At 44.8% G+C, this 25799-nt stretch overlaps 1 protein-coding gene and 1 long non-coding RNA gene across 2 annotated transcripts in view; one reads left to right on the top strand and one right to left on the bottom strand.

Moving 5' to 3' along the window:
- The window catches only part of FMNL1 (formin like 1), a 120053-nt gene that overhangs the window by 72705 nt on the left and 21549 nt on the right, over window positions 1–25799 (top strand). The window contains exons 19-22 of the mRNA XM_073607735.1: window positions 918–986; window positions 2953–3033; window positions 12776–12905; window positions 16457–16620. Of these exons, the coding sequence (XP_073463836.1) occupies window positions 918–986; window positions 2953–3033; window positions 12776–12905; window positions 16457–16620 (444 nt within the window). The remainder of the gene's footprint in view (window positions 1–917; window positions 987–2952; window positions 3034–12775; window positions 12906–16456; window positions 16621–25799) is intronic.
- Window positions 4503–9844, bottom strand: LOC141114196 (uncharacterized). The gene is made up of 2 exons (XR_012236886.1): window positions 9580–9844; window positions 4503–5813 (listed from the first exon to the last, which is right to left on the bottom strand). It is a non-coding gene; the product is annotated as an uncharacterized lncRNA (long non-coding RNA).

The raw sequence follows: 25799 nt of genomic DNA, 5'->3' as shown, positions 1-25799 counted from the left end.
CTTCATTTTTCTGCACTAGATAATTGCAGGTCACTGCAACAATGGTTTTCTGTGTGTCTCATTCACTCTGCAGCACTCATTCATACATATAAATGCAAGGCAACACATATAAAAAAAATGCATACATCCTTTTGGCATTTTTATGTGCAGTATGGTGTGAAAGAACCCTAATCCTCCCTACTCTATCCAAAATGAAACAAAAAAGAAAAAATGGCTTTATATATACTTTAAAGAAATAAAACATGAAGAAACGTGAAGTCACTGTCACTTAAACTGACCGGTATAAAGTGAAGGTACTATCCGGCTACTGTCACATGCTGGCATTTCTAATCGGGCAAAGAACTGACACTTCCTTGTAGTGTCAAAGCTTGCCAGTTCATTCATTGCGGTGACTGGTTGCCTCACTAGCCAAGAAGAATGTCTGGGGGGTGGGCAAACTTTGACATTACCAGGAAGAACCAACATTTTGCCTGGTCAAATTGTCCTTGGATTTGGCTTTAGTGGGAAGAATGAGAACAGCTACAGACTCCTTCCATGTGTCTGCAATTCATACCTGTCACCATTTTTTTTTTAAGTGACAGCATTTTTTTTATCGTTGAGATCAAACAGATTACGAGTCACTCAAGCTTGTTGCCTAAAATTTTTATGTTACTGCAAATTTGTCAAATGCTAAGATTTATCAAATCATGATTTATGCACAGCCCAGGTATGTGCTAAACACATAGGTGATGCATCTCTACCCATCATAATGAAAACTGTGAAATGGATAGGAAGGGAACTCTGCTCATATGGCTTGCAGAGCACATAGACACACAGTTGGTGAAAACCCATAGATATAAGCATATCAGCAAACATAAGGCAATATTTCTGCTCAGGCATGATTATAATTTACTGTTAATTTATTTTATTTTTTCTAGCAACTTAATGCTCTTATTGCTGCATCCATGTCAATCAAATCCTCAGAGAAGATGAAAGGAATCCTGGAGGTGAGACATTATGACCCTGAGAAATGATATGGACTCTTAATTGAGCCTCTTTTGTTATCTTGTGTTTGGATATGGTATTGGTTACAGTTGGCATACTCAGAGGCTGCTAGGACAGTGACTGAGGTCAGGAACTGGATCGGGCAGCAATTGACATTTCCTGACGTCTGACCCCTTTATCCCAAGCTGGAGAGTCAGAATGAAGCTAAAATTAAATAAAGGGTGATTTAAAATCTTTTCTATCTAAGCCTATTATTACACTATATGGCCAAAGGTTTGTAGACACCTTACCATCACATCTATATGAGCTTGTTGGACATCCTCTTTCAAAACCACTGGTACTATTATGGAGTTGCCCCCTTCCTTTGCAGCTGTAAGAACTTCTACTTTTCTTGCAAGGCTTCGTCTGTGAAAACTTCTGCCTATTCATCCAAAAGTGCATCTGTAAGGTCAAATACTGATGTTAGACAAAAAGTCCTGACTCACAATAGTGCTCCAATTCATCCCAAACACATTCAGTCGAGTTGAGGTCAGGGCCCTGTGCAGTGCACTCAAGTTCCTCCACACTAAACTCATGAAACCATATCTTTAAGGAGCTGTCTTTTTACACAGGGGTACAGGCATGTTGCAATGGAAAACGGCTTCCCCCCCGCACTGTTGCCCCAAGGTTGAAAGTGTGCAATTGTTGAAAATGTCTTTGTATGATGTAGCAATAACCATACCCTCCACTGAAAACACTTGAACACAATAATTTGGATGGGTGTCAATATATTTTTTGCCCATATAGTAGGTGTGTGATGGCCACATGTACCCAAACATTTGACCATATACTGTATAATAACTTAAGACTGACCATTCAGATGCTTGCATGAGCCCACTGGTATCATGACCTTTTAATGGTCAGATTATCTAAAGGAGGGGCCATTTTCTCCTTCAGGCTTTAGGGGGCCTGGACTATGGCCAGTGGGAGTAGAAAACGTCCCAGCGTCATTGGAAGTAAGCTTAGTGGTCAGTTGGAGAAAAAAATTACATAGCACCTGTGGTCAATAGGAGGAGGAATAGTGCCCAATCATTGGTATTAGTGGGGGGGAATTATCCCCATCGTTGTTAGTGGGAGGAAACGTGCCCCATCATTTGTGTCAGTAGGGGAAATTATTAGGTTTCAGTGGGAGGATTAGTGCCTCGTATAAATGGGAGAAATGGTGTCCCAAGGGCCAGATAAAGTCAAGCAAATGTTGCATCCTGCCATGGGCTGCGGTTTGGAGATCACTGATCCAAAGCAATTTTTTTGTAGCTATGAAACCACACAAACCAAGGCTTCAGCTACTTTGGTAACGATGTCCATTCTCTCCTGAATAGTTTTCTGTTGGACCCATTGTGCTCTGACTCTATCCCTGTATAGGCTATACAGCTGTGCATCGGTTTGTTTTCTAGATTTTTAGTGGGTCTCTTTTCTCTTATGCCCCGTACACACGTTCAGAATTTCCGTCAGAAAAATCTTGGATGGTTTTTCAGACAGAATTTCGCTCAAGCTTGCCTTGCATACACACGGTCACACAAAAGTTCTCTGAACTTTCGACCGTCAAGAATGCAGTGACGTACAACACTACGACAAGCCAAGAAAATGAAGTTCAATGCTTCCGAGCATGCGTTGAATTGTTTCCGAGCATGCGTCGTTTTTTGCACATCAAAATTGCATACAGATGAACGGAATTTCCGATAGGAATTTTTTCAGATGGGAAAATAGAGAACCTGCTCTCAATCTTTTGCTGGCTGGAATTCCGCCAGCAAAAGTACGATGGAGCATACACACGGTCGGAATTTCTGACCAAAAGCTCACATCCGACTTTTGCTGGCGGAATTTCTGATTGTGTGTGCGGGGCATTAGAGTAGTGCTTTTCTGTAGCCTCCAGGTCTCCTCCTTATATCTCCATATAATCAGGTTTTTTATTTCTCTCTCCCATTGCAGTTGATTCTGGCATTCGGAAATTACATGAACAGCAGTAAGAGAGGTGCAGCGTATGGATTTCGTCTTCAGTCACTGGATGCGGTGAGTGCAGAAGATCAATTCTCTCTCATGCAGGAAAAGAAAAATAATATTGAGGGTAACAAACACACACACAACTAAAGCTTAACAGGTACAGGACATGATGTGGGGGTCCAATAAAGTAGCTACAAATTATATAGATTGATTTGTTCTTTTAAAGTGACACTGTCCTTAGCCCATGTAGGGCAAAAGACAAGGGTCACCTAATTGCCCTTCTGCTCAACAGCATTATTTATTTTTTACATTTATTTATATAGCTCCAAAAATTCACACAGCTCTTCACATACCATACATTCATTCAGGTTCCTGCCCTCAAGGAGCTTACAATTTAAGGTTCCTATCTCAGATGCATACATAAACATACTAGGATCAATTTGGAGCCAATTTACCTACCAGCATGTCTACATGAAGTGTGGGGGGAAACCAAAGTACCCCAAGGAAACCCATCCAAGCACAGGGAGAACATGCAAACTCCATGAAGGTAGTTCCCTGGTTGAGATTTAAACTGAGGACCCTAGTGCAAAGCACTACGCCACTGTGATGCCCACATATACTCATTAGCATGGTGCTCCTTTTAGGCACCTAAACAGAAATATTTGGCTTTCACAGGTATAGGAGAGAAAGTACCACATCCTCCTCCACTACGAGACTAGGTGCCTTGTAGGCTCATTGCGTTCACATAGGCCAGGTATGGAGTCCATAGAGTTGTGTAAACTTTGAGCTTACATAGGGCCTTTCTGTCAACTTTCCTAGTAACTCTAGACTGAAGAAGGTAAGTACATGCTGCTAGGAAGATAGGGGGCAGAGCTTAATGAGTCTGCATGGGCAAAAAAGGAGTAATTTTAAAGACACAAGAGTGAAGAAGACCTTGACCAGTGTAGTCAAAATGACCCCCATGAATTAACTGTTATGCACCTAAACTCCAACCCACTTTAATATCCATTTATAATAATTGAGTCCACACCTTGTTTTGGAGTATAAATGGCCATAACAGCTTTTATTAGACAAACCAACCAGATAACTCCACTATCAAATCAACATAAAACCCATACCATAACATTTTACCCCAGTCCGTTGGTCTCTGACGGCGACTCACCTTGTTTACCAAATATGTATACCAAAAATATATATACCACCACGCACTGCGGGTACCATTTTGAAAACCGTTAGGCCTCCCGCTGTAGCCGCTCGGAGACACCCCCTTTCCCGCAGTGCCACCATCTCCTTATTCCATCCACCATGATGGAATACACCGGAGGGGCTGATCTTGCCGATGAGCCCCCCACCCCTTTTGGATTACCAACTTCTTACTGCCACCGTCAGAGACCAACAAGCAACTCCGCCACCCTCTGTAAACACCCCTTATTTGCTGTTATGACGACCGTCTTCCACCTGGAATACAAAAAGAAAAATCACAACAAACACCCAACATAAATTGTATACACTTCTGATTTTATATATATCTATATATAGGGAGGGAGGGTGGGAAAACTGCCTCCTCCTGTGTCTTCTTTCTCTCCACTGCCCCTTCCTGGCTCCACCTCTCCCCTTAAGTAATGCCACTCCCCCTTTTACAAGTTCCTATCTTCCACCACCCTTCCTAGACACTCCCATTCCCTATTTCTAATTAACCCCTCTTGTGTCTCCTTCTCCACACTGTCATGCCCGGCCCTCCTTTATCATTCCTTCCTCATTTTCACTCCGGGCCTCCCTTGACCAGTGTAGTCAAAATGACCCCCATGAATTAACTGTTATGCACCTAAACTCCAACCCACTTTAATATCCATTTATAATAATTGAGTCCACACCTTGTTTTGGAGTATAAATGGCCATAACAGCTTTTATTAGACAAACCAACCAGATAACTCCACTATCAAATCAACATAAAACCCATACCATAACATTTTACCCCAGTCCGTTGGTCTCTGACGGCGACTCACCTTGTTTACCAAATATGTATACCAAAAATATATATACCACCACGCACTGCGGGTACCATTTTGAAAACCGTTAGGCCTCCCGCTGTAGCCGCTCGGAGACACCCCCTTTCCCGCAGTGCCACCATCTCCTTATTCCATCCACCATGATGGAATACACCGGAGGGGCTGATCTTGCCGATGAGCCCCCCACCCCTTTTGGATTACCAACTTCTTACTGCCACCGTCAGAGACCAACAAGCAACTCCGCCACAGCCTGAAAGAGTGACCAACTTACTCTTGAAGGCACCTCCACACCCACAGGGCCCTTTGAATCCCTTCCTGCAAGCCCAGACTAGAGGTCAATCCCCCATCTGAAAAATGAACTCCATCCTTTATCCAATAGAGCCCAACATTGGTCTCTAATTCTAGATGCCCAATGACTAAACCTCCATTATTAACCACAACCTCCCCACCATATGCGTGTTTTCTGAATGCTAGTCACTAATCTAGCCCGTCTCCAAACTGTCCGGGCAAATATGTCCGACCATAGCCGCAGAGTACCCGGAAAATCAGCCTTTAACTGCAGAAAATCAGCCTTGATGTCTGTGATCAGCTCCCTGACCGGACGTACCCCCCAAACCACTAACCCCTGCATGGATTACCAAAACATCGGGAGGTCTGTCCAAATTTCATATCATACCACTTCCCGAACTACTCTCTCCCACCTCATACCAGGCGTACCCAACCACCGCAAATAAGCTTCTTTCCGCGAAATGCCCAATCCCAGCACACATAGAAATGACCGAGGATCCAAATGAGGCGTGTGGAACCTCCATCTGAAAATGAGGCGTGTGGAACCTCCATCTGAAATGAGACGACAAAACATCCAAGGTAGCAATACTCCAGCATATCCCCACATACTGACAACCTCATTTAAAACACCCCGTAAATCCGGTTTACCTCCCCCTGTTCTCTTTCTTTAAAATTGTATTTTATTTATTTATTTTTTTTTTTTTAAATGCGGAATCTCCTTGATTCCCACCTCCCGTTCCTCCACACCGCCGCCTCATCCTACCCACACCTGGCAGCTTCAGTAGCCGCCCCTATGCGGAAGGAGTGTGAAGCGTATTGTTCCCCCTCCAAGCCTGCCCTGAAAAGGCATTTGCTGAACACCGACATAAATTGGAATTTTTGATAAATAGGACCCATCTTTATGCCTTAGTCATAAAATGCCAGCGAAGATACCGCAGTAAAACAGTAAGACCTCATAGCTTGAGATACATACTGAACACAACATCCCACATATGGCCCTCAGACTGGCAAACGTGACAGGCCGTCTCATAACCAATTTCATGTGACCCCTCCGGAAAACCCCCCCCCCCTTTTTTTTTTTTTTTTTTTTTAAGCCTGTTTCACCCAAACTCTTTTGTTGCGTCCTCCTCCCCCATCAGTTGTAAAATCATGACAGGCCTGCCATCTTCCGCTCAATGGCAGAGACCAATCCCCCACGTTCCATGTTCCTAGACACAAAATACAAAACCCACAACCTTACCTCCGCCCTGTCCTTACCAATCCTGGCCTCCTGTACCATTAACAACCACTCCTTCCATACCTTAGTATAATGCGCCCGCGTGGCTACACTCACTGACTGCCGAATCCATCCCGCGGCGACTCCAATGCCAGCTCCCACATCCAATCTGTGTAAGGGACTCCCTCCTGCTCTGCGCCCGGGGTCAACTCTCTGAATCTGTCCCACTGAAAGCGAGACCGTGCATCAGCCAGTGTATTATACACTCCAGGTATGTGACCAGCATACAAGAAAATGTGCAATCCCAAGCACCTCAACACCAACCTACGCAATAGCCTTAGTACAGGTGGTGATGACGCCGACATGCGGTTGATCACCTGGACCACTCCCCTGTTGGCACAATTCAGTCCCGATTTCATATTCCTACAAGCCTCACCCCCAAAGTTCCAACGCCGGTACTACTGGAAAGAGTTCCAGTAACACCAGGTTACGCGAACCCTGCCTCCACCCATACTTGCGGCCAAGGACCCGCACTCCACTGCCCTTGAAAAAAACGCCCCCATAACCCTTAGCCCCTACCGCGTCTGTAGTTAAATCCATGTCACCGGGCCCGACATCCACAACGATCTGCCGTTGTACGACTCCAGAAACTCATACCATACCTTCAAGTCCTCCCGGTGTTCCCTATTAAGCCCGACCAAATATGTAGGTGCCTTGACCCCTACCGTTGCTGCCGACAGCCGTCGACAGAACACCCTCCCCATTGGGATTATCCTACAAGCGAAAGTCAACTTACCTAGTAACCACTGCAAAGCCCTCAACTGGACTTACCACAGTCTGTGGATCCCTCAAATTACTTTGTATAAGTTCTCCAACTTACCTCTGGGCAGGCGACATTCCACTGTTTCCACATCTACCACTATCCCCCCAACAAACTGAGTTCCGTCGTCGGGGCTTCTGTTTATCCTCTGCTAAAGGCACTCCAAAAACCTGCCCGCGAAGTGCTGCAACGTGGCTAGCAGAATCGCACACACGTCGGAGGCAGTAATGTATGACCGAATCTAGGCCCGACACATCCCTAACCACCCACTCCCGAAATGAGCTAAATGCTTCAAACATGGCACCATAAATGAAGCAACCCATAGGTAAGCATTTGTCTACATAAAACTGTTCTTGCCAATAACAACCCAACGGCCGGAAACTATCCGGATGCCCCGGAAGCAAGCGGAAGGCGGATTCTATGTCCGACTTGCCATCAATGGCTCTTTTGCTATACTTCCTCACCCATCATACTGCCACGTTGAATGACGTATAAGACCCAGTGCATGCTTCCGGATCGATAAAATCATTCACCAAACTCCCTTAGGAAATGACCAATGATGAATAAGTCGGAACTTGTTCGGTTCCTTCTTAGGCCCCACCCCCCAAGGTGAAACAACTAAATCCTGTATAGGTATTATCCACAAACGGCCCCCCATCCGACCCAAAGCCACTTCCTTCGCCAATTTTTTCCCCCCCACTAACCTTCTAATTTCTTGTCAGTGGTGGAACCACTGCCCATGAACATGGTATACGAAAACCTTCCCCAAACCCCGTGACCAATAGCCTCATCGCTACCTAGTCCGGATACCTACTTAGAAAAGGCTTCTTCCTTCTCACCTTTCCGGCGTCGTCCCTTTCATGTGCAGGCTCGCTGTGACGCCTCCCTTTTTTTTTTTTTTTTTGAAGCACTCGTGCTTAAACTTACAGGACCCCCCAAATTTACAATTTGTAAATGTCCGCGGAATCAGCCTGTACCTCTTTTTTCTTCATCCCCCCTTCTTGGAATTATCCGGTTTTACCCTATCACCGGTTAAATTTTTCCAGCGGCAATAGGGAAAAATATCTCCACATATTCACCCTTGACAATATTATCCCGAACCTCCTGCTTTAAGTGTGTTCCCAGTGGACCCTCAAAGCACCCATATACCTCGCCCTTCGCCGCATCCGCAATACTCACCACCTCCACTCTGGCCGTTGTTGCCGCCCCCTCTGTAGCCCCCCTTTTTTCCTTGACCCGCTCCTTCTGCTGCCGCCCCCGAGGGGTCCGGCACCCTCTGCACCCTTACCCTAGTCGCCATAGCACCTCTTTCCCCCCCCGGTTACCGTTCCCTTCCAAGGGCCACCTGCGGCAGCTGTTCCTGTCCCAGTTCAAATCTACCCACCAAATTCTGCAATCCTTTCGATAAATCCTTCAATTGCGCCCCTGATCCAGAACTGGCCGGCCTTGGAGCCGCCAATTGCTGATCAGGCGCCCCCCCCCCCCCCCTTTATCCCCACTGTACCCGCTGTTACGACCCCTAATAAGTCATGTAATGCCTTAATCACAGATAAATCATTGCTGGACTCACCGGGCTGTCTGGGAGCACGCCCCCACCGCCTCCGATTGGTCTCTCCTGCTGGCACTTGTTGTTCTTCGCTGTCGGACACCTCACCTTCCGAGCGATCGTCCTGCTCCCTGACAGTTGGCGTTGTCAGCCCCCCGGGTGAAGAGGCCCCGGAAGCCGTGAAGATCTGATCATATAAGGGCCGACTCTCTCCTGCCGCTATACTTCTTCCTGAACCGCCACTGGGAGTCGCCCTGGCTGCACCGATCGGCCTGCTTGTGACCACCACCGCCATCCTTCTGTCCATGTGCCAGTCTGTTGGCTAAGCCCCGCCCACCCACAGCCTTGCTGACCACTCTAATCCCCCTCCGGTAGCCACTGTGTCCTCACTACTCCCCCCCCTTAGCCCCCCTGCCTGTTCTGCCACCCCCCATGTGTTAAACCCTCACTCTGAGGCCTGTGAAACTCTGGCGGTGAAGCGGCGCCATAACGGCCCGTGGCCCCGCCCCCCGGAGTAGGCCTGCGGCGTGCAGACCGCCCGGGCCCTGAGTTATCCTGTCGCTGTGTCCGCTTCACTGGGGGCGCTGATCGGTCCCCCCGAGGGCTCCCTGTCTGCCGAGCAGGCCGCGATGGCGGCCCTGGTGAAAAACACGCCGGAGGCCGCGACCTCCGCACGTGATGGGTCTCTTCCACTGTCCATGATCCCTCCTCATCCAATATCAGTGCCCCGACTTGCCTCTTCAGCCAGTCCACTCCTCTCGTCGCCGTCGCAGCCCTCAGCCTCGCCAGGATGGTGTCCTGTCCTCCATGCTGATGCTGGAGGAGCAGTGAATAAAACTGCCTCCTCCTGTGTCTTCTTTCTCTCCACTGCCCCTTCCTGGCTCCACCTCTCCCCTTAAGTAATGCCACTCCCCCTTTTACAAGTTCCTATCTTCCACCACCCTTCCTAGACACTCCCATTCCCTATTTCTAATTAACCCCTCTTGTGTCTCCTTCTCCACACTGTCATGCCCGGCCCTCCTTTATCATTCCTTCCTCATTTTCACTCCGGGCCTCCCTCAATTATCACAGGTCCTAAATACAGTATTGATGTTGGCTTCCAATTTCCATTTCCTCTTTTCCAAACTTGTGTTGTTAAAGCGGAGCCTCCACTAAATACAATTCCAAAAATATATAGAAAAAAGTTTTACTTTCCTAATGATGTGTAATTTTCACACTGAATAAACTATGTGACTACTTTCTTTTTCTGCACAAACTAATGTCATCTGCTTTTCATTGGACAGTTACATCTTCATTCATTGTCCATTGAGAAGTCAGGTGATAAAGGAGGCCACAGAGCTGAACCCATAATCTGGGGGCATCTGCCCTGCACTGCAGTAGGGTGGAGAGATGTCCATCACAAGAGTATGGATTTTACCTTTGTCTTCATATGAACTTGCACTTTGCTCACAGTAGGTAAAGTAACAGGCTTTATAGAAGGCATGCAGAGTAAGCACCATTTACGTGTCTTTGCTTGTCCCAACTGCTATAGGTCCCAGAAATCTTAGGAAAAGTTTTCAGCCGGACACTGATTTATGTACACTAGGGATGGGGCGAACACCGTTAAAGTCTATGGGACATGAACATGAAAAATAAAAAGTGCTCATTTTAAAGGTTTATATGCAAGTTATTGTCATAAAAAGTGTTTGGGGACCTGGGTCCTGCCCCAGGGGACATGTATCAATGCAAAAAAAAGTTTTAAAAATGGACGTTTTTTCGGGAATATTCCTTTAAATTTCGTACCTGGGGGGTGTCTATAGTAGGGTCCGGTAATGGAATTTTGGGGGACCCCCACGCTTTTTTTTTTTTTCAATGACTTTCAATTACTTTTATGTGTATTGTCAGGACCAACAATTCATTAATAGCCAGCACTAGCGCTAGCACTTTTAAATTACTTTTTTTTCCTTTACAAATGTCATTTTGCTCTCGTACTGTTATAAACACGGGAAACATGCGCTACTTTACAGGCATACTATAGACACCCCCCAGGTACGAAATTTAAAGGAATATTTCACTTTTATTGTTTCACTTTAAGCATTGTTAAAATCACTGTTCCCGAAAAAATGGCAGTTTTTAAAACTTTTTTTTGCATTGATACATGTCCCCTGGGGCAGGACCCGGGTCCCCAAACACTTTTTATGACAATAACTTGCATATCAACCTTTAAAATTAGCACTTTAGATTTCTCCCATAGACTTTTAAAGGGTGTTCCGTGGCTTTTCGAATTTGCCGCGAACACCCCAAAGTGTTCGCTGTTCGGCGATTGGGCGAACAGCCAATGTTCGAGTCGAACTCATGTTCGACTCGAACAGATAGCCCATCCCTAATGTACACCTTCATAAGACATCACTCAGGCCTGGTGATTTGGCTGCTCCAACACCAAGTGCTGTATTGTGGAGGGTCAAATGTACCTCCATACTTTGCGATCACTTTAACATGAAAGGGAGAAGCTGATGCATTGCTTTGTGAAACACAAAGCCATTCCTTTCACGCTTTTTTAAAAAAAAGCAGGCCCTGGCTTTCCGGTCTTGGATTGGGCAAAGCCCTTCTTCTGCAATGTTGGTCATATTTATGATCACCTCACTTGGTCCTTTTCCATACATTGATGAAGCTGAACCCCTTTGTGCTGCTTGTTTAAATGTACTGTATACTGAAAATTGTACTAAGTACTGATTATTATATATATATATATATATATATATATATATATATATATATATATATATATATATATATATATATAGTCTCCAGCAGCTATTATTAACCACTTTAAGATCAGGCCTATGCTGACACTTATAAGTGAGCATATAAGCATTTTTTTGCTAGAAAATTACTTAGAACCCCCATTTTTTTTTTTTAAGCAGAGGCCATAAAGGATACATGGTGGGTGTTGCAATTTTTTCCATCAATGGTTTTTCAAACGCAAATGTTTTTGGAAACGAAAACATTGCTCCGTCACCAGCAGCAACTCTTGAATTATACAGGTATCACCAAATGTATGGCTCCTTAAAGATAACCTGTGAGAATAAGGGAAGTGCAGGTTCTACAGTGTTCTTCATCCCTGCCCAACTATTATGCCGCGTACACACGAGCGGACTTTCCGGCATACTTGGTCCGGCGTACCGGAGTCCGTCGGACAGTTCGATCGTGTGTGGGCTCCAGCGGACTTTTTTTTCTCAAAAGTTTGACGGACTTAGATTTGAAACATGTTTCAAATCTGTCCGACGGACTCGAGTCCGGTCGAAAAGTCCGCTCGTCTGTATGCAAGTCCGACGGACAAAAACCGACGCTAGGGCAGCTATTGGCTACTGGCTATGAACTTCCTTGTTTTAGTCCGGTCGTACGTCATCACGTATGAATCTGTCGGACTTTGGTTGATCATGTGTAGGCAAGTGCGTTCATTTGGAAAGTCCGTCAAAGTCCGCCGGACAAAGTCTGCCGTAAAGTCCGGTCGTGTGTACGCGGCATGAGTGAGACATTAACCTAGAACAAGTAGACAGGTTCTACTAGCTGCCTGCTTGTTGGAGGTCAGTGACTTGGTGCATAATAAAGCCAGGATCAGGATGGTGGCCCTAGAGCATAAACCTTTAAAAATCAATTATGTGATGGCAGCCTTCTTATTATGTTAATCCTTCATTGCCCTTAAAAGTGTACCTGTGGCAAGGGAATGGACTCTCAAATATATGCACACTTTGATGTTAGTACCTGTACATTCTGTATGACAAATAATCATGTAGGATCTTATGTATTGTGCAAACTTCCATCTGTTACTGGGGAACACTAAATGGGTGTAGCAGCATGTCATCCGCTTTAGAAGAAAACGCAAGCCTTTGTACATACACGTGTTTACATTTAATTATAGAATAAGAGTACTTACTTCTGTCTTTTTGCAGCTCCTAGAGACAAAGTCTACAGACAGAAAGCAGACCTTGCTCCATTATCTGGTCCGAGTGATCAATGAGAAGTACGCTCACCTGGTAGGGTTCCACTCCGAACTGCACTTCCTGGAAAAGGCTGGCACAGGTACCCGAGGACACTGTCATACTGAATCTTTCTAAATGTGAAACGGACATTCACCCAAAATGTATTTTCTTTTAAGAATTTGGGGAAGAGTGGGGAAAGCTTATAACCTCTGAGTGAAATTTTCCTTCATCCTCTCCTTATGGCACCAGTGGCTGGAACAGGAAATGAAGGGCGATTTTGCCACAGGATTACAACTAACTAAAAATATAATTGAGGATTCTAACCCTTACCTATTCTACTAAGAACGTTTTAATCCATCAACCAGTGCTGGGACAAGGTCTTCTAGAGTCCAGGACGAACATGCCAAACTGCTCCCCCCAAAATGTATGAGCATTATGTGTCAGTAAACTCCCGCCCCCCAAGAAAAAAAAATCCCCTCCTAGCATAACTCCCCTACCATTTCACTGCTAGCACACCCCCAAAGCCCCCCCCCCCCCTTTACAACACAAATCCCTCTAAATCACCACTCCTAGCACACAGCCCCAAATCTCCTTCCTAGAACAACTATTGTCCCCCAAATCCCCCCATCCAACACAAATCCCTGTCTCCTCATGGGGATACCACAGTGCCCAGGGCAGCTGCCCCTCCTGCCCACCCCTTTGTTCCAGCCCTACCTTCAACCAAGACAATGTGAGGGGTAATGTCTTCAACCATCTTAAACTTTTTTTTTTTTGTCTGTGTGCCCATTGAGAAATCTCCTAATAAGGAAGCAACAGCAATACAAAATTGTTAGGTCGTGTTACTGTTATGTCTTTATTGCTGTTGTTTACATTGTGGAGATTTCCCCTCGCATCTTGTACTGGTGATAAGCATTGCACAGAACAGAACGTGACATGAAATCTCTTCAATGGGCACACAGACTGCAATAAAAGGAAAAAAAAAACAAAAAAACAAACTGAAAGAGGTTAAGGGAATGCCTTCTCCCTTCCTGACCTGGTTGGTGGTGCCACCAGCACAGAAAGGTACATTTGTATAGCTAGAGATGGGTTTTAAGAGAGCACTCTGCCAATTCCTTGCTCGAATTATGCATGCATTTTTGGACTTTCCTGCCAAGTCTCTGGCCTGCTCTAAAAGGAACATGCTGCATCTGCGTCACCGGATGGCAAACACATTGACCTCCTGTTAGAGAGGCTGCTTCTGGCCTTGTGTACAACAATCTCTTTTATGGTTGGGCAGAACTCCAAGCAGTAGAGAAGATAAGTCTGAATGGAAAGCTCTGCATTACAGGGATAAAAAAAAGCGCAGGTCAAGGAATGTCTCTGGCTAGGAGACTTTCTAAAACAGAAAAGCAAGGATTACGTACAAAAATAGCACATGCATCACTATCTGCATCAGTACAGTTGTATAAAATAAATTCTGTAAAGAAAACCTTGTTTAATCTCCTTCCAACATTAAAGATTTGTCTCGATTTTGGAAGAGTCCTGTTTAAAGTAAACTGGTCAAGGGGGCTGCCATTTCTTACTTATCTGTGTACTAATTCCAGGCCAGTAACTCTCCAACTACTGATGATGTTTGAGCAGCACAACATCTAGACAAATGGCATTTTCCGAAGAAGACTAATGGGGCGTACACACGGTCGGACTTTTCAACCGGACTGGTCTGACGGACGCTGATGGACCAAATCCGGCGGACAATCCGATCGTGTGTGGGCTTCACCGGACCTTCGGCGGACTTTTCCAGTCGCAAATCTGACGGACTTTAGATTTGGAACAGGCTTCAAATCTTTACGTCGTAACTCCGCTGGACCCAGAAATCCGCTCGTCTGCATGCTAGGCCGACGGACAAAAACCGACGCTAGGGCAACTATTGATTACTGGTTATCAACTTCCTTATTTTAGTCTGGTGTACGTCATCATGTACGAATCCGTCGGACTTTGGTGTGATCATGTGTAGGCAAGTCCGTTCGTTAGAAAGTCCATCGGAATTTCGTCCAAAGTCCGCTGGAAAGTCTGTTGGACCAGTCCGGTTGAAAAGTCCGCCCGTGTGTACGTGGCATTAAGCAGCAATAGCTAGGGAGTAGCAGCCTCTAGGTTTCTCTTTAGCCTATGGAACAGTCATGTGGGATAGATTCAGATGAAATGTAGAAGATTCCTATTGTTCCTTTCTCTTCCATATCTAAATGACCATACAAGGAAACATGTACACGCTTAAGCCTAGTACACACGGGCCAAATGTCGGGTGGCATCAGCTTAGTTCAATAGAAACCAGCCGGCAGATACAGTATTAGGTGCCAGGGATACTATATTAAGTTCATAGAGGACAATCTTAAAATGTCATCTTGGTGGTCCCTGGCATCTGATGGACCTCATAGTGCACACCAGGGCAAACCCCTGTGTGGTATTCCCATCTTATGGCCCACTTCCTATCATCTTGACCATTACAATGGACAGTATGGCTCCCCTTTCCTGCTGGGTCGGCCTTTGACCAACATTGTTACCTGAGATATTGCTGACTTCTGGTCCCTGTTCCAGGCCAGTTCACACAGCACTTTCAAATTTGTTTTGTTTTATTCCTTTTTTTTTTTTTTCTTTTTATGTTATTTTCTACTCCATACTTTCTTGTGCACCATCAAGGTTTCTGTTTTTGTATGTTATATATATGTATGAAAAAAAAAAAAAAAAAAAGAAACGGACCCGAGCTGTCAGTTTTTTTCATTCAGCCCGCTGGTCATACATTATACAATTATCTTGAACAAAATCATATAGTATGAGGTCAGGCACTACATAGTTAAAGGTAAAGCTAAAGGAAATTTAAGAAAATAAATGTCTGGTCAGCCTAAATCTCAAAATTCCCTATAGTATATTTGCTCTTCCTCAAAGGACCAGTTTGCTTTAAGAAAAACAAATGGCTTTAGATAAGTGACAGTTTTTCCCATCATTGAATAATTTCTTCTCTGGTAACTTTTTTTTTTTCGTTTTATGTAGAGTCAGAACAAGCTTTATGAAGAGTCAGAACAAGTTTTTATTGCCAACTCCTCATTAGGGAGATTTTACCTCACTTCCTGTCTCAAGAACACTAGGACAAGAGAGGATGTCCCTGGAACAAAGAGCTATAAAAAAAAAAGGGCAGATGATTGAAGCCTTCCCCAGTTTACTAAAATAAAAGGTTGTTTGTTGTTTGACTTCCATTAGGGAGAGTGAGTCTGTTGCTTTTGCAACTTCACAGCCTGTCATCGGAATAGGAAGTGAGGTTGAAGATTCAAAGTGTATTCTGAATGGCGCCCATGCTGAGCGAGTGACGACCTGTGCTGACTAAACAGGGCAGCCACCCAGCATGGGACCCAGAAGCTAGTGGTAATCACTATAGGAGCAATGTCCACTGCAGTGGTTTCTAGATTCCATGGGGATCGATCAGAAATGGGACATACATACTTACATTGTTCCAAGCTGGAACAATGTAATAAGCAAAAATATACATACCTTAAAACTTCAGCTGTAAAATCTCTCCAACAGGGACATAGATGGCAATGTATTTTTTTCCTCCCCCTAACATTTTGGCTTGAGTTCGGCTTTAAATATCCATTTAATTTTAACCTCTTACTCTTTGTTCAGTGTCCCTGGATGCTTTGTTGTCTGACGTCCGTGCTCTGCAGACTGGGATGGAACAAACTCAGAAAGAATTTACAAAGCAAGATGATTGCCGTACCCTGAAGGACTTTCTGAAATCCAGTATGGACAAGATGTCACAGCTTTCTGCTGATGCCAAGACAGCACAGGTAAGAAGACATCGGTACAAAGCAAGCCATGTGGGTATGTTACATGGAAGCCAGTGTATATACCAACTACAGTATCTCACAAAAGTGAGTACACCCCTCACATTTTTGAAAAAAAAATTATATCTTTTCATGTGACAACACTGAGGAAATTACACTTTGCTACAATGTAAAGTAGTGAGTGTACACTTTGTATAACAGTGTAAATTTGCTGTCCCCTCAAAATAACTCAACTCACAGCCATTAATGTCTAAACTGCTGGCAACAAAAGTGAGTACACCCCTAAGTGAAAATGTCCAAATTGGGCCCAAAGTGTCAATATTTTGTGTGGCCACCATTATTTTCCAGCACTGCCTTAACCCTCTTGGGCATGGAGTTCACCAGAGCATCACAGGTTACCAATGGAGTCCTCTTCCACTCCTCCATGACGACATCACAGAGCTGGTGGATGTTAGAGACCTTGCGCTCCTCCAGCTTCTGTTTGAGGATGCCCCACAGATGCTCAATAGGGTTTAGGTCTGGAGACATGCTTGGCCAGTCCATCGCCTTTACCGTCAGCTTCTTTAGCAAGGTAGTGGTCGTCTTGGAGGTGTGTTTGGGGTTGTTATGTTGGAATACTGCCCTGCGGCCCACTCTCCGAAGGGAGGGGATCATGCTCTGCTTTAGTATGTCACAGTACATGTTGGCATTCATGGTTCCTTCAATGAACTGTAGCTTCCTAGTGCGGGCAGCACTCATGCAGCCCCAGACCATGACACTCCCACCACCATGCTTGACTGTAGGCAAGACACACTTGTCTTTGTGCTGTTCACCCGGTTATAAAAGTATAAAAAAGCCTTCGCGCTACTAAGATGTTTTCAAATGGTAAAAAATGTATAATAATAAATAAAAACAATTATGAAAAAACAGACCAGTGCGTAAGTGTAATTATAGTGCAACTAATTAAATAAATATATTAAATGCCGTTTGCAGCAAGATCTAACAGTGTTCACATCCCACTCATAAAAACAAAATAATCAATCAATGATCCCGCGCTCCAGCAATATAAAGTGTAAGGAGTGTCTAACACAAATAAAGTAATATATCAGTCCGGGGGCATATATAAATAGATAAGATTATATAAACATTAGTATGGTAGTGATCTTCTAGGCAGATGTTTTCTTCCAAACTGATATCCAAAATGTCCCTTTAAAAATAGGATAAGACAGTTCGCCACATCTTGCATGTGAGGGATATAAAATCCTATCAGTAGGCTCACAAAACTCTCACCTCAATATCTTTAATCAACAGCATAGAGTTGTGTAAAATTCTATATTCCGCTATTCCAGCATCAACCACCAGGGGGTCCTCTGCTCCAGCCAACTGGAAACTTCAATGGAAGCTTTAAATCCTTATAATGTTCTTGTACTCCACAGGGGGCGGGGGGGAGAGAACAAGGCAGGAATAGAGGAAGAGAGTATTCCAATAGTGTAGTATTGTTAAATGTCAGATGCTTTTATTTAATCAACAAACTGGACTCTTACAATAAATAGAATCAAGACAAGCAGTCAAATAAATCTCGTGGCGTCTGAGCGCCGTTCTCACGTCACTTCCAGTATCTTAGTTTAGCCTCCGGCTACTCCCTATGCGTTATGTCATCACGTGACTTCATCAGGGGATCTGATGAATTCCCCCATCACATGACTTCCCCTGATGAAGTCACGTGATGACGTAACGCGTAGGGAGTTGCCGGAGGCTAAACTAAGATACCGGAAGTGACGTGAGAACGGCGCTCAGACTCCACGAGATTTATTTTACTGCTTGTCTTGATTTTATTTATTGTAAGAGTCCAGTTTTTTGATTAAATAAAAGCATTTGACATTTAACAATACTACACTATTGGAATACTCTCTTCCTCCATTCCTTCCTTGTTCTCTCCCCTCCCCCGCCCCCCGTGGAGTACAAGAACATTATAAGGATTTAAAGCTTCCATTGAAGTTTCCAGTTGGCTGGAGCGGAGGACCCCCTGGTGGTTGATGCTGGAATAGCGGAATATAGAATTTTACACAACTCTATGCTGTTGATTAAAGATATTGAGGTGAGAGTTTTGTGAGCCTACTGATAGGATTTTATATCCCTCACATGCAAGATGTGGCGAACTGTCTTATCCTATTTTTAAAGGGACATTTTGGATATCAATTTGGAAGAAAACATCTGACTAGAAGATCACTACCATGCTAATGTTTATATAATCTTATCTATTTATATATGGCCCCGGATTGATATATTACTTTATTTGTGTTAGGCACTGGTTACACTTTATATTGCTGGAGCGCGGGATCATTGATTGATTATTCTGTTCACCTGGTTGCCACCACACACGCTTGACACCATCTGAACCAGATAAGTTTATCTTGGTCTCATCAGACCACAGGACATGGTTCCAGTAATCCATGTCCTTAGTCTGCTTGTCTTCAGCAAACTGTTTGTGGGCTTTCTTGTGCATCATCTTTAGAAGAGGCTTCCATCTGGGATGACAGCCATGCAGACCATTTTAATGCAGTGTGCGGTCTATGGTCTGAGCACTGACAAGCTGACCCCCCACCCCTTCAACCTCTGCAGCAATGCTGGCAGCACTCATACGTCTATTTCCCAAAGACAACCTCTGCTGAGCATGTGCACCCAACTTCTTTGGTCTGTTCTGAGTGGAACCTGTCCTGTTAAACCACTGTATGGTCTTGGCCACCATGCTGCGGCTCAGTTTCAGGGTCTTGGCAATCTCCTTATAGCCTAGGCCATCTTTATGTAGAGCAACAGTTTTTTTTTTCAGATCCTCAGAGGAGTTCTTTGCCATGAGGTGCCATGTTGAACTTCCAGTGACAAGTATGAGAGAGTGTGAGCAATAACACCAAATTTAACACACCTGCTCCCCATTCACACCCGAGACCTTGTAACGCTAAGGAGTCACATGACATTGGGGAGGGAAAATGGCTAATTGGGCAAAAAAAAAAATATAGACACTTTGGGCTCAATTTGAACATTTTCACTTAGGGGTGTACTCACTTTTGTTGCCAACAGTTTAGACATTAATGGCTGTGTGTTGAGTTATTTTGAAGGGACAGCAAATTTACAGTTATACAAGCTGTACACTCACTACTTTACATTGTAGCAAAGTGTCATTTCTTCAGTGTTGACACATGAAAAGATAGAATAATGAAGAGGTTCTAAATCAGTCTATGCCAAAACCACTATTCAAATTCAAATTGGGTTTAACCACTTCAGCCCCGGAAGGATTTACCCCCTTAATGACCAGGCCCTTTTTTGCGATACTGCACTGCATTGCTTTAACTGACAATTGCAGGGTCGTGCGACGATGTATCCTAACAAAATAGATGTCCTTTTTTTTCCACAAATAGAGCTTTCTTTTGGTGGTATTCGATCACCTCTGCGGTTTTTATTTTTTGCGCTATGAACAAACAAAAAAAAAAGCGTAAATTTTGGAAAAAAATAAATTTTTTACTTTCTGCTATAATACATATCCAAAAAAAAAATATATAAAAAAAAACAAATTTATTCATCAGTTTAGGCAGATATATATTCTTCTACATATTTTTGGTAAAAAAAAATAATAAAAAAAATCGCAATAAGCATATATTGATTGGTTTGCGCAAAAGTTATAGCGTTTACAAATAGGGGAAAGATTTAGGGACTTTTTATTGTTTTTACTAGTAATGCCGGCGATCTGGGATTTTTAGCGGGATTGAAGTGGACACATCTGATCCTAAGTGACACTTTTTGGTGACCAGTGACACCAATACAGTGATCAATGCTATAAAAATGCACTGATCACTGTATAAATTACACTGGCAGGGAGGGGGTTAACACTAGGGGGCGATCAAAGGGTTAAGTGTTCCCTAGTGAGGTGTTTCTAACTGTATGAGGGACGGACTGACTGGGAGAAGAGAGAGATCACTGTTCCTAGTGATCATGAACAGCTGATCTCTCTATCCTCCCCTGTCAGAACGGGGATCCACCTTGTTTACAAAAGGCAGATTCCCCATTCTGCCTCTCTTTCCCACGATCGCGGGTGGCCATCGAGTGCGCCGGAGCCGCAGGCGAGCTCCTGCGGCCCTCACGCACCCGCAAAAGCTAGTGCACAGACCGGCGTACAGGTACGTCGATTCGTACAGGGGTGCCAATCTGCCGCAGTATATCTGCGGCGACTGGTCGGGAAGTGGTTAAGCATATGGACAGACTCGTGATTACATACAATACACACAGTTAAGTGAATAATTTATTTTAATTACCTTCTGAAAGTAATTACAGAAAAGGATGGTATTGGCTATCAACACTAGCAGTTCAATGGCAGTCCTGTCCAAGCAGGAAGCTCCAATAGTTAAATGTACTGTTGACTCATAAATGGATGGCAGTGTTAATTTCGCTGATGAAAATATTTTCGTCATCATTTTCGTCAGTGGCATGTTTCCAGTGTCGAAAACTAAATGAAAATCAATTAGAATTTTCGTCAACTGACGAAAATCAATTCCAATTTTCATCAACAAACGAAAGCGGGATGAAAATGTGGGGGAGGGGTGTTTACTCACATGAATTTCCACTTTATTTAACCACTTAAGCCCCGAGCCTCTTTCAGAGATTTGGTGTTTACAAGTTAAAAACCTTTTTTTTTTTTGCTAGAAGATTACTTAGAAAAAAAATAATGTTTGGGGGGTTCTAACACCCTAGAGAATAAAATGGCGGTCGTTGCAATACTTTCTGTCACACCGTATTTGCGCAGCGATCTTACAAGCGCACTTTTTTTGGAAAAAATACACTTTTTGAATAAAAAAATAAGACAACAGTGAAGTTAGCCAAATTTTCTTTATAGTGTGAAAGATAATGTTACGCTGAGTAAATTGATACCCAACATATCACGCTTCAAAATTGCGCCCGCTCATGGAATGGCGACAAACTTTTACCCTTTAAAAACTCCAAAGACTTCCGGTTCCGGCGCCACATGAGGAGGAGGTGAGCAGCTCCAGCTCCCGCACAGCTCCTCACAAAACCGGCATTTAAGCCAGCCACAGCACCGGGGAAACCCCCCACAGCCTCCGCTCCATCCCTGGCAGGCATGGACCGCTTCGTGGAGCGATCATACGCCCGGGCGCTGTCATCGCCCCCCTCCACAGCTCCGCCGGCGGGAGACACCGAGGCCGAAACAGCCAAGATGGCGGCCGCTCCGGATTTAACAGAGCGGCCTCAGCAGCAGACACAACCTCCCCCTGCCCCAGCTGTGACAGACACCGACCCCACATCCCCTGCCAACATTGCCCAGGCTGTAGTTCAACTACTGGGGCCATCTCTTACAGCCACTGTGGACGCAGCGGTACACAGAGGGCTGGAACAGCTACATATAGAAATCCAGGCTCAGGCCCAGCGCATCACCCAGGCGGAGGAAAGGATTTCAATATTAGAAGATGATTGCACTGCCTCATCTGCAGCTCTTGCACGCATTAATGCTTCACAGAGAGACATATGGGACAAACTCGACGATTTGGAAAATCGCTCAAGAAGAAACAATCTGCGTATCATTGGCTTACCAGAGTCGATCCCAGCCTCCCACCTTACAAATATCTGTGCGAAAACCATCCCAGAGCAACTTGGCCTCCGCATACCGTGCACGATTGAACGAGCACACCGCATGGGTCAATACTCTGACACACGCGCTAAACCTCGACATGTGATAGTGAAGTACTTAAATTACGCCGACAAAAACGCCATAATGCAAAAATTTCGTCGCACACGCTCACTGGTGGTAGATGGCGCGAAACTGCTACTTTTCGCGGACTATTCCATAGAGGTAATGAAACAACGCAAAGCATTCTCCTCGGTATGCTCCACTCTGCACCACAATCAGATCCGATTCTCCCTAGCATATCCAGCTGTCCTCCGCGTTCAAACGCTTGAAGGGGAGCAACTCACCTTTCGCACACCTGAAGAGGCGGAGACCTACCTAACCAACAGAAGCTCCGAAATGGAACACAGTGCCGCGGCGGAGGGATCACCATCGTCATCCTCACAGCGTCCATATGATCCCCCTAAGCACCCCCGAAGCCCGACTAAACCTCCATATAAACGCAGCCGCTTCACCAACCAAGCAGTTCGCTCTGGGAACCGTTGAAGAAACTGACGGAGGACTCCACAATATCACCCCTTTTCCACATCGCCATCTCAGGACGGGTAGTATCAATCCATCTTTTTTGTTTTATTATTAAGATGAGGATACTTGTGATGTCTCTATAAACCGCCTTACATGCCCGTTATAGAACACTACCCCTTCTAACCTGTAGCTGGAAGATACGCAGTTAAGAATTCTACAGTTATAATGTTACAGTCATGTTATTAACAACAGCTATAGTCCCTCACTACCTGGGAAACCTTCCTTTTCAAGGACACTTGCAATGTTATGATTACTGGTACTTTCTGTTTTCTGGTATACTTAAAGCCTAATTTTAAGAGGGGGCTCTCCCCTGTGTTTGGCGTACCTCACCATTGATTAATTTAAACATGCACTACCTCCTCAGGGGATCCCCCCCAAACCACCCCCCCTTTCTATCCTGCACCCCCCCCCCTCCCTACTTCCCTTTCCTCTCCCCTACCTTCCCTATCCCCACCCCCTGTTGCTACCACCCTGCCCCTACGTGAGGAGCTGGCAATCAATGGGAGCTACGCTAACGAGATAGGTGAGACCTCATGTGGAAAAAAGAGAAGTCCACGACTCAAGTTACGTATTTCCTTATGCGATATACTGCTTTATTAATGTTTATAATTTATTGTTGCTTAGAAAAGTTTAAGTTCATGTTTGCCATCCTAATTCTTGTGTCTTCAGGGGTTCTGAGGCGCTTTGGCGGCTCCCAAGAGGTAGATAACACATTCACTCAGGGGTTTCTATGCAAATTCCTGAACCAAACCACTTTCAAACACCAAATATGTCACAGTCTGCACTTGGGAGTCACCTAAAGTTTGTCTCGTGGAATGTCAAGGGACTGCGCTCCCCTAACAAACGTATGTCCATCCTCAGACACCTGCGGCGTCTCTGGGCAGATGTGGCTCTACTTCAGGAGACGCATCTGGCTGCAGACGATATGCAACGTCTTCGCAGATTGTGGGTGGGCTCTGTCTATGGCTCCCCAGCAGTGGGTCGTAAGGCAGGTGTTGTTATCCTTCTACATAAAAATCTACAACACACAGTCAGAGAAGTTAAGGTTGATTCGGAGGGAAGAAAAATGACGCTACATCTGACTATAGATGGCAAACACATAGCACTTACTAACATATATGCTCCCAATTCTCCTGACACCTCCTTCTTCCAGGATTTAGTGAAATGGGTGCTAACTACACCAGAGACACTACACCTCTTGGGCGGGGACTTTAACTCAGTCATGTCTCCCCTAGCTGATCGCACAGGCCCCCCTCCACATAGAACACACACCCATACCCCCTCATCATCTGCATCCACCCTATTGTCACAAGCCATCGCCTCCATGCAATTTGTGGATGTCTGGCGCTTAATGCACCCGACGGAACGGGAATACTCCTTCTTTTCACCCCCTCATAATACGTTTTCACGTATAGATTATTTTTTTGCCTCCCCAGCCCTAAGCTCTATAACCAGTACACCAGACATACAAGAGACAGTAATTTCAGACCACAGCCCAATCGTGATTCATCTCACCCAAACAGCTCGCTCATCTCCCTCCCCTACTTGGCGCTTCCCCTCCTATTTAGCTGATAATGAGGACTTTCAACATACACTATACTGCGCCTGGGAGGAGTACATTTCCACTAATAGAGCCCACATTACAGATCCTAACCTATTCTGGGAAGCAGGCAAGGCCTTCTTAAGAGGTAAAATAATTTCATATACAACCCAGTTTAAAAAAAAAGCCAAACAACAGTATAGTAAATCAAGCGAAACTCTACGCCTGGCTCATGAGCAGCTCACAATAAACCGCACCATAGAAAACATACAAAAATGGAGACAGGCCAAATCCACCTTCGACCTATGGGCAGAACAGCATGAAGCGGCCAAAACATCATACTCTCAGTTACATTTTCATAGATTTGGAAACAAGGCTGGTAGACTACTGGCCAAAATGTGTTCAGGCCCCAGACGTCCCACCCGTATCTCAGCTCTTAGAGCTAAGACAGGCTCTATGATCACCTCCCCAGCTGAAATTAGCAACCTACTCGTAGAATACTATACCAATTTATACAAAGCTGACCCGACTGACTTAACTACCACCGACTTACTGCTCGACAAAATACGTCTACCCAAACTCCACCACACACAATTAGAGTTGATTAACGCCCCCATCACTATTGACGATATTCTATCCACGATCAAAAACATGGCCTCGGCCAAAGCCCCGGGACCCGACGGATACACTGCTGAATTCTATAAAATGACCAAAGAATTCATCCCTGCTACTTTAAAACATGTTTACGCAGCTATGTGGGACGGAGGGCCCTATCTTCCTACGGGAACACAGGCCCACATCAAATTAATCTCTAAGAAAGGGAAAGACCCCCTACTGCCAGGCTCATACCGGCCGATATCATTAATAAATGTTGATGTCAAAATCCTATCCAAAATAATTGCTTCACGGCTAGCTCCTCTACTGACATCCCTATTACACCCAGCCCAATCTGGCTTTGTTCCGGGCAGATCGGCCACCTTAAACATTCGAAAAGTATTAATGGCTCTAGAATACGCCAAAACTCACCCTAACCAAGACATTGCCATCATGTCATTAGACGCGGAAAAGGCCTTTGACAACATCAGTTTCTCCTGGCTCTTTAGAGTGATGACACAATTTGGATTCTCAGGACCGATTATGCGATTTCTGTCACAAATGTATGAAGCCCCTACTGCACGTCTTGTCACCCCCGATTTTATTTCGGACACGATTCCACTAACAAAAGGAACGAGACAGGGGTGCCCCCTGTCTCCACTCCTGTTCAATCTAGCAATCGAACCCCTGTCCAGAATATTAAACTCAGCTGATGGAATCAGTGGCATCACTCTGGAGAACCACACTCTTCGTTCAGCACTATTCGCAGACGACATACTGCTATTTTCCACCGACCCTATAACAGACTTTGACAGACTCAAACGACTTTTTTCAGACTTCAGACTTTGCTCG

The sequence above is a fragment of the Aquarana catesbeiana genome, linkage group LG12 (assembly GCF_042186555.1).
Source record: "Aquarana catesbeiana isolate 2022-GZ linkage group LG12, ASM4218655v1, whole genome shotgun sequence".
Classification (NCBI taxonomy): domain Eukaryota; kingdom Metazoa; phylum Chordata; class Amphibia; order Anura; family Ranidae; genus Aquarana; species Aquarana catesbeiana.
Note: the sequence above shows the minus strand (reverse complement) of the source record. Positions and strands in the feature narration are given on the sequence as shown.